The sequence below is a fragment of the Myodes glareolus genome, chromosome 2, assembly GCF_982192425.1.
Source record: "Myodes glareolus chromosome 2, mMyoGla1.1, whole genome shotgun sequence".
Lineage (NCBI taxonomy): Eukaryota > Metazoa > Chordata > Mammalia > Rodentia > Cricetidae > Myodes > Myodes glareolus.
In genome coordinates, this window is record NC_142027.1 from 73,721,818 (window position 1) to 73,733,827 (window position 12,010).

Below are 12,010 nucleotides of genomic sequence, written 5' to 3' on the forward strand. Positions count from 1 at the left end.
CTATGTGTCCCTATTTAGAAACGAGAAAAAAAGGCAACTATGTCATGGCATGGGTATGTGGGTTCACATGGATCTGTGAAATGAAGACTCAGAGACACTTGAGAACGAACTTAGCCTTTGTAACCTCAGCCGTCCCCAGCCCTGGTGGACTGAAGCACTTTCCCTTTGCCCAGGGCATTTTTATTTTTCCCCAATGTTTACATTTTAGCCAGTAGATTTCCATGTGCTCAAAACACCCTGAATGAAGCTTCCGAAAATACAATGCCAAGTGCAAATACCTGGTCCAGGAGGTGCCAAGGTTTTCTAGATTGCCCCAAACAAGTTTTGCCTAGGATTTGTATCCATGGGAAACTCTCAGACAAGATTCACACAGGGAAAGAAAAGGTATCTGTAACACAAGGATGGATCAGGGATGGTTCTAAAACTGCAGCTAGGCCAGGTGTGGCCCAGCATGGGTTATGGCAATGGGGAGAATGGGGGAATGTGGGGGGGGGCGGGGTTGCTAACTCTCTGGTACCAGGAAATTCTGCCACATATATAATTTTAAATTATGGATTTTTAAATTGGTAGTTCCCAGGGGAATATAGCTGAATTTACTGATATACATTGTATCAAAAAAAAAAAAAACAAATGAGATAGGCCATCACATTATCTATATAACTGATGTTTTAATTTATAGTTAAGAAGATTCCATTTCAATCCGGATAAATTTGTTTATTTTTCTATTCTTTCTAATGTGGTGGTAAAACTAAGATGTATGAATTAAAGTAGGTTTAAGTTGAGAAAGTGATTTTTTTTCTTTTCTTCATTGAAGTTCGCTTTGTGAGACAAGTGCACTCACTACACAGAATGGAGCATAGGTCAATACGTTGTAATATCTGACTTTAAGTCAGATGTGGTTGCATATTTTCTTCCTTCCTTCCTTCTTTCCTTCTTTCCTTCCTTCTTTCCTTCCTTCCTTCCTTCCTTCCTTCCTTCCTTCCTTCCTTCCTTCCTTCCTTCCCTCCTTCCTTCCTATTTCTTCCCTTGTTTCTTTCTCTTTTTAAAAGAGTTCTCATGTGCCTAGCCTCACACTTTCTACTAAGCTGAGAGTTGCCTTGAATTCCTGATCTTCCTGTTGTTATCTCCAAGTTGTGGGATTACAGGCATGGATCACTATACTAACTAGACAGGAAATTAGTCTCTTTCATGATAGGAAGGTACTCTGTCATTGATTTACAATCCTTGCTCTCATAGCCTGTTTTTGAATTAAAGTAATGCAGAAAGCCAATTTGTACAGCTCAAATTCAAACTTTAATATGAGATAGTTTAGTCTAATATTGATTTTAGTATCTTTTATCAAGGCAGAAAGCATTTCTTTGTTGGGTTGGTAGCTTAGAAACATCTAACAGAGAGAAAAAGGTAAACAAACAAAACAAAAGCTTCTAACATAGAAAACATTTGTACAGTACATCCCAATGCTGGGAAAAATAAGTAAAAGAGACAGCAATTTCTTTTCAAATAAATCTTTTAAATTCAAAGCTCTGCAGAACATTACACAAAGGCCAATTATATTAATTTTCTTATACTACCTTTTAGATATTACTTTCTAAAGAACACTGTTGCTCAGCTTTCTCAAAATGAATGTCCCTTTGCTACAGCTTTCTACCACACTTGAAGCAGCCACTCACTTATTGCCTTTCCTCTAAGCCTGGAGGGAAGATTCTCAGCAATTTGACACATTTCAGAAGAATTAAAACGCCCTCTTTCTATAAATCATTATGTATGCTGTACACATGCTCCTTTCCTTACTCTTCAGGTCTTTAAACCCTAGGTTTCTAGAAAGCACACCAGGTAAATGAATTGTAAAAGCATTAAGGATAAGAGAATGCATAACACTTGATAATTGCTTTTAAAAGTAGGTTTGGGAACCACATTATGGTTTATGAATCATTAAAAATATCCCCCAAAGACATTCATTCACTGAAATAATCTGTAAGACTTAACTAGAACCATAGCAACACTAGGGCATGATGAGTTGAGAGTTCTCAAGCTTTGGGAAGGTTTGCAGAAGGTTAATTCTTTAACAAGTTCACCAGCAAGGAGCAATGAAGAACTTCACTGAAGCATCTTCTATAAGTTCTGTGCCATTTCTCGCAAGTCAGACACATCTGTGAAAATGAAAGGTGAAGTTGTTAAAACTGTCTTTGCCCTCTGCAGATCAGATGAAAATCCACAACTTCAACAGGCAAGATGTAATCCTTTAATCACGTGGGACTTTGTGTCGGCTTTTAGTTACATGGCATATTTTCTACCATAATGTAATGATTTCAAGTAACAGTGAGTTAAAAGCGCTTTTGTGATGAATGAGCTAAGAACCTATGCTCATGTTTCAATGGAAACTATAGTGTTTGTCAGTTCTTTCTTGAGATATCAACTACTTCAAAATTCTCTTGAGTTTTTGATCTTAGTTCAAAGGGTGTTATGAAAAGCAAAAGAAAGATAAAGAAAAATTGACTACAGGTTGTTTAGCTTTAGGTACACGCTAATAACTTTATATTTTGGTCCTGATACAAGAATTCAATCCTATACAATCTTTTATACATGAGATTCTTGCTGTATTTTGAAGTCCTGATAATATATATGAGCAATGATGCCAACACCGTGCTAAGATGAAATTGTTGATCTAAACGAATGATATGCGCCTCACATCCATTAAAGGAAAGTTTTCATTCAAGAAGTAGCAAGTGACTGCCATTTCAATGATGGTGTTTCTAATGTCATGAAGTAGGTGACTCTGCCTTCAATACTAGTTTCTAATTCCTCCTAGAAAAACTGAAAGTGTGCACAAAATATCGAATGAATGTGAGTTGCTTAAGCCAATGCCTCTACAGTCTCAAAACTTTAGTATGATGTGGTGCTGCTGATTGGAATAAAATATGTAAATACCAGATGATATTCCTTTCCAAAATACAGAAGAGAAGAAATTGGCTTTTTCTCTGGAAACTTGTTAATTTCTAGCAGTTGTTTGTGGACTTGACCTTAAACCAAGCCAATTTTCTATGACTAGGGAGCAGTTTCACTTTTAGTGTGAAACCTCAATGTGAAACCCAGAAGGGAAAAACCCAGAGCTAAACCTCCTTCAAGGGAAAGCACTTCAGCCCCCATGGAATCGAAAGAGACAGAGCATGTGTTCTCTGTGGTTTTCCCTGTGACAGTTAGGGCTGGGGCTATAGCTTAGGGGTATTACACTTGCCTAGCATATGAAGGACCTTGGATTTGATCCCTGGCACCAGCTGATTGACTAAAACTGACCGGTGATGCTCTCAACTAACATCAATAGTCTGGAATCAAGAAAATTTGGTGGGTCAGAAAAAGAATATTGACCTAGAGAGTAAACACCTGATTTCTCCACCTTGCTCTACATAAGATTTGTAAAATGTGGATTGCACCCTCGAGTGTCAAATTTCCTGAACTGTTTGGGCAAAACAAGACTTTATGTTCTCAAATCTGCAATTAACTGCTTGACTGTATGAACTCTCCTTAACAATGCTCAAATTCTTATCTTGTAAATGTTATGCTGTACAAACGGCACCCACTCTTTAATTCAAAGAAATATTGTGATAGTAAAAAATGTATTAGAAATAACAGAAATTTGAATGAAAATTGTAAAATTTTATAGATTTTGTTCCCCATTCAAATCTTGGTGACAATGGTGAGAAATTACAAAAACACAGTGACTGAGAAGAGGCTGATGGAGAAGAGAAAAATGGATAATGCCCACTTTCTTCTAGGCCTTCCCATGTGATATCCCCGTCTTCAGGGTTGACTGGGAATGGCCATTCTTACAATGACACTCTGAAGTTTGTTAAGAGCATGGTAGTGCAGAAACTTGTATGTCATCACCGTACTTTGGATATGATAGCAGCTGAACTATCTTCTTTCTGTCCTATTGTGTGAAAAAAATTGACATGAAAATGAGTTTCCTATATTGACTATTATATGAATTTTTGGAAACTGAGAAATAATAAAGCATGTGATAATGAAGAATGGCAAAAGAATATGCAGAAATCAGTGAGAATTATATCAATCTCAGAGTCATGTTAACGTATCAGGAAATTGGAAGACATGCCCTTGGTTCCAGGAAACACTAGGCTTTTAATAACTATTAGCTAACTCTTGTTCAAATATAAGTGCAACAGTTGTTAGCAGACCCAAGGAGTGATCACATTTAGTCTATTTCTAGATATGAAGGAAATAGCTCTGTGAGTTTTGTGTGAGTTTTGAAACTAGTACCGTTCAAAAGGCAGTGATGCCCTCAGTAATCAGTGCATGCCCCTGCTTTCATTGGGACTCAGTGATTACAGAACATCAATATTGAAGACTCTTGGGCAACAACGCTTCTTTTAATTAAGTCATTATCATAAAATATTAACCATCATTATGACTTTAAAGTTATTGAATGGAAAAAAAGCTATTTTAATTATGAAAGGATTACACCAATGTCATGAAGGAAGCAGAAAACAGAATTCCCACATCTGTGCACTGAGATGGTTAGAAGAGTTGCAGGTTGTAGGAATTATTTGGAAAAAAAAAGCTGGACCTTTCATGAGCTTTACTGGAAGGAACCATGTTGCCTGGATGTCAAAGTCAATAAGCGTTTCTTGCTCGTGATATATATTTTTTAACAAACCAAAAACGTAATTTATCATGTTCTTTTAGTTTTCTTTTTACTGCTTTCTGACCAAAAGCTACTTGGGGAGGAAACTTGGCTTATACTTCTAAGTGGTCCATCACTGACAGAAGGCAGGGCAGAAGACTGGAGGTAGAAACCAAGATGTATCATTGACTGGCGTACTCTCTAGTTTGCTCCCATGCACAGTCTTAGCTAGTTTTCTTACACAGTCCAAGCCCCTAGGGATGGCATTCTTCACAGTAGGCTTGGTCCATCTGATCCAGGCAGTTCCTCAGTCAGGCTTTCCTCTCCGTGAGTGCTTTGATATGTCAAATTTGCAACTAAAGTTAACTAGGACATATATTGTTATAACCTTAACTCTTACTTGCACATCAGCCTTAGACAATTGCACAGAATTATATAAAAATAGCAAAATTTATTGTTATTAAGCATTGGGATGGGTTACTTTTCTATTTGAAAAATGAAATTCGGCGCCTCTCAAGTGTGTCCAGTCTACAACTTTTGAGCTGCATATGCCTTGAGGTAGCTATAAATGAAGCATAATGTAAATTGTAAATTTTCATGAACTACTATAACACTTTGAGCATGTATGAAGGTTTAAAACTTGACGGTACTTTGAATGTGAACGTTGAAGATACATAAAAACATTATGTTGCTGTCTCAAAAATCTGGAAAATCTTCTTAGGCCGTTTGTTACCTTTTTAAAAGTCCTTTAAATCATTTAGCATCAAAAAAGCCAGGTGGTGGGCAAATCTTTAATCCCAGCTCTTGGGAGACAGAGACAGAGGCAGATGAGTTTCTGTGAGTTCAAGGCCAACCTGGTCTACAGAGCAAGTTCCAGGAAAGGCTCCATAGCAACACAGAGAAACCCTGACTCGAAAATAAATAAACAAACAAACAAACAAATAAAAAATAAAATAAAGTAATTGACTAAAGAAATATTTGAAAATGTGTGTATATATGCACGCGCACACACACACACGCACACACACATGATAAAAACCCAAAAAGCACATTTACAAGTAGGGACAGGTCCAAATATTTTCTAGCACCTGCCCATAGAGCGGTGGAATTTTACTTACAAAGGTAATTTGTCAGCCTCTGGAACTAGAAAGTCGGTTTCTCCCAATCCGATCCATGGGGATTCCAAAGCGTTGCTTTTTTGAATGATCTACTACTTTCCTGTGACAAATCATGGAAAATATTTTATGCCAATGTCCAAGTTATCAAACATTGCTTTATATTTTAATTAAATGCAAGTCTGAGACTCTCTTCAGAAGTGGGAACAAAAAATTAGATACTGTTTACCAGTCAGCATTCTCATCCCTGCCCATTTGTCAAAAAAATTAAAGTTCAGAGAAGCTCCCATGAAAACTCACGCCTTATCAGTATGTTAAACTGTTAATGACCTTGTTGATGAAGTCCTCTGCCTCTGCAGATTTCATTCTCGTATTGCACTCAGGTCTCTAAATGGAACCTATGAAGAAGGATAATGGATGGAGAAAGGGAAATGTATAGAAGCTAAAACTGATGTAGCAGAAGCCTGCCCCTCATGCATTCCCTGAGATGTCTAGTGAAAATGCTTTGTATGGGATCATCTGTGTCTGCTTAGATATTTTCTGCATCAAGGATTGGTTGCAGAAATGAACTGTAATGATATAATTTTTTGCTCAGTGACTTTCGTATTAGTCACTTGTCACTGCTGGGATAAAACACCATGACCAAGGCAAAATATAGAAGGACGGGGTTATTTGGGCTTATGGGTTCCAGAGCAAAAAGAGTTCATTACCATCACAGTGTGGAAGTGGCTGTGGGTAGTCATATCAGCTTGAGCTGAGAATTTACAACTTGAACCTCAAGCACCAAGCAGTGAGAGTGTTCAAGGAATGGTGGGAGGTTTTGATCCTCAAAGCCCATCCTTAGTTACATAACTCTTCAGGTAAAGCTACACTTCCCAAACTAACCCAAATAGCGCCACCAACTGGGGAACATGTACTCAAACATTTGAGCCTATGGGGCACCCTCCTTCAAACTATCACCACTTCCATGAAGGGAAACTTACTACGTTATAAAATAACAGGAAACACATAATTTGTAGAATTAGCTTATATCCAATGGACAAGAGTTACAAGAAACTAGACATACTAGTCATGCTTTAAGAGTTTGGTGTAATTTTAAACAATGGGTCTTGAAATGAAAAAAAATCTCCTCTGTATTATTTTGTGATTTTTTTATGGTTTTTTTTTTTGAGATAGGGTCTCTCTATATAATTCTGGCTATCCTGTAACTCATTCTGTATACAGGTTGGCCTCAAACACACAGAGATTTGCCTGCCCCAACCTTGCTCATGCTGGGTTTAAAAGTGTGCAACCCTATGCAGGGCTCTTCTCTGTATTTTAAATTAGCTACCTTGACCAAGACTAACACAAATAGACTTTTAATTCATCATTTTCTTGTCGCAATGAGAATAATGTCTTCCCATCAGGGTCCACGTTGAATTCCCTGACTCATAATATGTAATTGTATATAGCCCAAACAAGTTTCAGATAAGATTAAATTTATAGATTGGAAGATTATGCTGGTTGTACCTGAGTGGACCTGGTGTCTTTCCACAGTAGCTCCTAGAAGTAGATGCCAGTGGCAGAAGAAGGGAGCCTCAGGCATCAGGTAACCAAAGCAGTCTGAGAAGGACCACAATGGCCAAGGACAGTATAAAGATGGGTGAGTCATGAATGAAGAAATGCTGGGGCTCCTTCACGTTTTTGCAAGGAAAATGGGACCTTAGTCCTTCAAGCATAAGAGTTGAATTCTATCAACAATTTAAATGGGATGAAAATGCTTTTCCCGGAGAAACCTGGGAGATTACAACCTGATGATACCTTCACATCATCTGGGTTCAAAAGGAAGACAAGGCCAGAGTGTGAGAGAACACATAAAAGGGAGTTTATATGCCATCAGTGACCAGAAATTAGCTACATCTCTACCTAACAGAGAAAAAAAAGAATGGGAGAATTGGCCTGGAATGGTGGACTGTGAGTGATAAGGATATACTTAACCTTGGTCAACAAAATTATGAGTTAGTAACTAATTGAAATTTATTATGGTATCAACAAGAACAAATACATTTCTCTGTATGATTTAGGGCTTAACTTAAGTGCTGTAGAGCTAAGATATTAAATTGATGTGGTTTCCCCCTTTCTTTAAATTGATTTCTTCTTTGACTATCCATCATTAAAATTCCTGGATAGGTGTAGGCAAAAGCCAATGTTGGGCAGAGAAGAATGCTCAGGGGTGACAAGTCAAATAGGAAGTAGTGAATCAAATCCTCCCAGGTCTTAAAAAAGGGGAAGGAAATGGCAACTCCCAAGGCCCCTTTAAGTTCAAGTGCTGTGAAAAAAATTCATTTGTTTAGTTTTCTAAAAATAAGTGTACTGTTCTTATAGAGTATATAAATTACACCAGAACGTTCAATGGTTCTCAGAATTGTTTACCAAATCTCAGGTAAAAGAAATTTTAATGACATTTTTCTTGCTTTTTTGGTAGCTGATGTTTTTCTGCGCGAGCAAATGAAAATAGGGGCTGTACTTGTGGAAAAAGCAAAATAATTAACTTCCTTCCACCCAAGCCATAACCAGTCTCTCCTCTTGCTGTCCTCAGGTTTGATCTAAAATGAGTTAGGGACCAGGAATTAGGACTTGATCTTTGATGAGTTATTTTACTTAATGTTTCTGGGATCCTCGGCAGTTCTGTTATTCTAAGCAATTCTTCATTGTCTGATAACATTTAGATACAACCTGGTGTTCCTATTCATTGGAACTTTAAATTCATTCAAAACTCTTACTTGTTAGGTTCTATTTGGTTACAGTGTTGCTTTGTCTCTCAGTGCCTGGTTCATGTTGACAATGATGATTGAAGTGACACATGCAGAGATATTTACACACATCTCCAGATGATGCTCTTACTAGTCCAGTTGAATTATTTCCTGACTACTTGAGCTTCATCAGAGTAGAAACTGGGCTCAGTGGGCAGGGATAGGTAGCATATGGTTTTTTCCTAACATCTTAATTACTTAAATTCATTTTATCAAATGTGGGATCAGCTGCAAAAACTTACAGATAACTAGAAATAATTTATCATGAGCTTGCGCTTATAAATAGGCTCAATATATAAACAAATTAGCACTTAAAAAAGCAAAACCAATTATATTCAAAAAGTCCAGGAAAATCAGAATGGCTCATGAAATCCAGGAGTTTGTGTATATTTTATATCAGCTCAGAAACAAAATGGCAAACTGGCAGTTTTCTTAATTTTTTTTCTGATATCAAATATGTACATAACTCTGTAACAGGGCACCGACAGGAGTACTCCCTGTGCACAGAAGGAAAGTTTGGCAGTCTAATTTCACATAGGAAAGATATACTTCTGACTGTATAGTCCCTCTTGTGACAAAATGAGGTAATGACATGGCTTATATTAGATACAGGTAAAAACATTCTCCCTTGTCATGAAAAAATACCCTGTGAGCGTTTTAAGAGATATGTTATCTAGCAAACTAATACAAGCAGAGTGTTTGGATTGTTTATTTTCAACGTGGCTTTTATATTTACAATAAAGTATAGACTTTTCACATTAAATAGAATATTCTTTGTTGTCTGTATTTACCCTTTCTAAAACTGGGTTGTGCATTGTTCAAAGGCAGTAGAAATTGTATTTAAGCATTTTATTAAGTATTACACCATATATACCAATGGGACCATTACTCATCTCTGCCTGGTTTAAAGAAAACAGAAAAGAACATCCATACTTGCAGCACCAGCACATGATACAGAATTTAACCTGAAAAGTAGGCATCCCACTGTTGCCTGCCAATTCATGTCCCTCTGGTGGCTCTGTCCCTGGAGTCTTCTGCAGACTCAAGCTTAGTCTAATCATGCTTCTGCCTAACCTTCCCTTATGTGTGTTGTTTAAATCTCTGATACTTGCTTCAGGCAGCTTTAGATTTTTCCTTAAAGCAATTACGTGCTACAGACCTAATGTAAAACCTAGTACTAGTTATGATTGAGAGTGTTATAAGTGTGAATACTATTGTTACTCCTAATAACTGTATTATTAATTATGCCTACAGAACATATGATACAGTAGAAGTTTGCTAACAGACTAAATCCTGTGTTCTCAACATAAAACCAGGTGCCATGAGAGTTGATGGATATGCCAACTATCTTTTCTGTGCAATAATGTCACTTACATTCAAACTCTGTGGTGTAAGTGTGTGTGTGTGTGTGTGTGTGTGTGTGTGTGTGTGTGAGAGAGAGAGAGAGAGAGAGAGAGAGAGAGAGAGAGAGAGAGAGAGAGAGAGAGGATAACTTCTTTTGGGAATCAGTTCTCTTCACAATGTGGGTGCCAGGGAACCAACCCAAGCCATTAGGTAAATAGGGTTACCCTCTGAGTCATCTTGCCAACCCAAGTCCATTTCTAAGAGGAAACTGTTTTCTGTCGAACATGACCCACTAAATCTGAAATAAAATAAAAGCCATCATAGATGAATTCTCTATCTCAGTAAAACTATGTATTTCAAAATGCATTCATGTTGATGTGTAGGCCCAACTGCTTTTCCTTTCTTCTTTAAAGTGTTCCATTGAATAGATGTATAATATTTGTTTATCCATCATGCTACCCAGGGAAGCTTGAGTAGTTGAATTTTCTTGGTGATGCTGTATACTGTTCAGTTGAAAACTGTTTTATACCTAACTTTCAACTTTATTTAGGGATTTCTGGGCAGTATATAGAGTTGCCAGCTATGAGTATATTTAATTCTATTGTTTAGTACCAGATTTTTCCCATATTCTTACATATTTGCAAACCTGAGAGCCATGTGCCACAGTTTCTTTTTGTCAACAGTATTCCAGGCCCCAGGACATGTGCTTACAGTTCTGACAGTCTGATTTCATAGATCCTCTCTTATACTGGATGCAATCAACTTTTCTATTGCTAATGGAGCCTCCTGCCTTCACTTGTTCATTGCCCACTTGGATTTCTTCTTTTGGAACTGTCTGCTTAATTAACCTATTTTTTCTTATTAATTTGCTCTCCTTTCAAATATTGATGGTAAGTAGGTTTGGTATTCAGTAAATATGACACTTCGTCAGTCTTACATACTAACTTTCTGATTTCACTTTCTTGTTTTTTCTTTTATGAGAAAATCTTTAGTGGTACCTCAATAAATATCAACATTTCCATCTTATTTAATGAGTTCTTTCTGTCTCATAATTCTAGGTTCGGCTTATTGAATTTCTTGAAAATCTTATTACAGTTTTGACTAGAATTGAATTGACTCTATGGTATAAGTCGATCTGTGGAAAACTAAGATTGCTATGAATGTGTCTTGCAAGCCCAGATGATTTATCACTTGAAGTAGTTTGATGTCTTCAGTGATGAAATGTTATAGTTGTCTCCATAAAGACCATGCATAGCTTGTGGAATTTCATTTGCTGGAAGTGACATCACATAAGATTATAAACTGTAGGTGTGTGTGTGTGTGTGTGTGTGTGTGTGTGTGTGTGCACGCACATGTGTGTATGTGACTTTTACTTGATTAAAAAGTTTTTTAGTGTTAATTTATTGGTGACTTTAGTCTTGAATGGAATTTGATTTTGTTTGGTGATTTTCTTGCATCTCTTGGGATGATACAGCTTGTTTCCTTACTGTTAATTCCATTAGGTAATTTTCTAAAGCTAATAGCCAATGATATACTCTGTGTTGTTTTACATACCTGGTTGGACTCTCTCAGCTATTTTTGGAGGATGGTCACTAATGTGGCTGTCATGTTAAGTTCTTTCCTTGGTCATTCCCTATATGGTTTCAATAGTTAGGCAATTTTACTTTATTATATGGGATTAGAATTACATCCTTTTTTCAAGGGTGGAAAATTCTCCTTTTGGGTTTTATCTTGAGTTTTAAGGCTCATTTTCAGACTATCCCTTCATGAATTTCATGTGCAAATGTTGGTTGAATATGAAACTTTTTGGTTACCCTGTGTGTGGTTGGAAGTCTCAAGGAAAAGAACTTGGACTGAGGGTCTGGATAATGTTCCCTAGCAACAGTCTTTGGTTTGTTACTGCATTTTAAGAATACAATAAAATACTAGACTCGTTTAGGAAAGGCCGTCAGCTCACCAACATGGAAAACTACCCAGAGAGAGGATGCAGTAATTGCTCATAGAGAAAATTCTTTTCAATAAGTACATAAGATTAGCAAACAAGGAATTGTGTTATAGTAAAAAACTTAACAAGAGTGCAGCAGCCAGGCTGCAATTTAGGCTCCTCACAGTGTAGTCTC

At 37.1% G+C, this 12,010-nt stretch overlaps 1 protein-coding gene across 1 annotated transcript in view; it reads right to left on the reverse strand.

Moving 5' to 3' along the window:
• Positions 1–1,002: 1,002 nt before the first annotated feature.
• Positions 1,003–12,010, reverse strand: part of Ostn (osteocrin) — a 37,225-nt gene continuing 26,217 nt past the window's right edge. Inside the window, exons 4-5 of the mRNA XM_048454395.3 lie at positions 5,758–5,857; positions 1,003–2,150 (exon numbers count right to left, since the gene is read on the reverse strand). Coding sequence (XP_048310352.1) covers positions 5,770–5,857 — 88 coding nt within the window. The 3' untranslated portion in view covers positions 1,003–2,150; positions 5,758–5,769. The remainder of the gene's footprint in view (positions 2,151–5,757; positions 5,858–12,010) is intronic.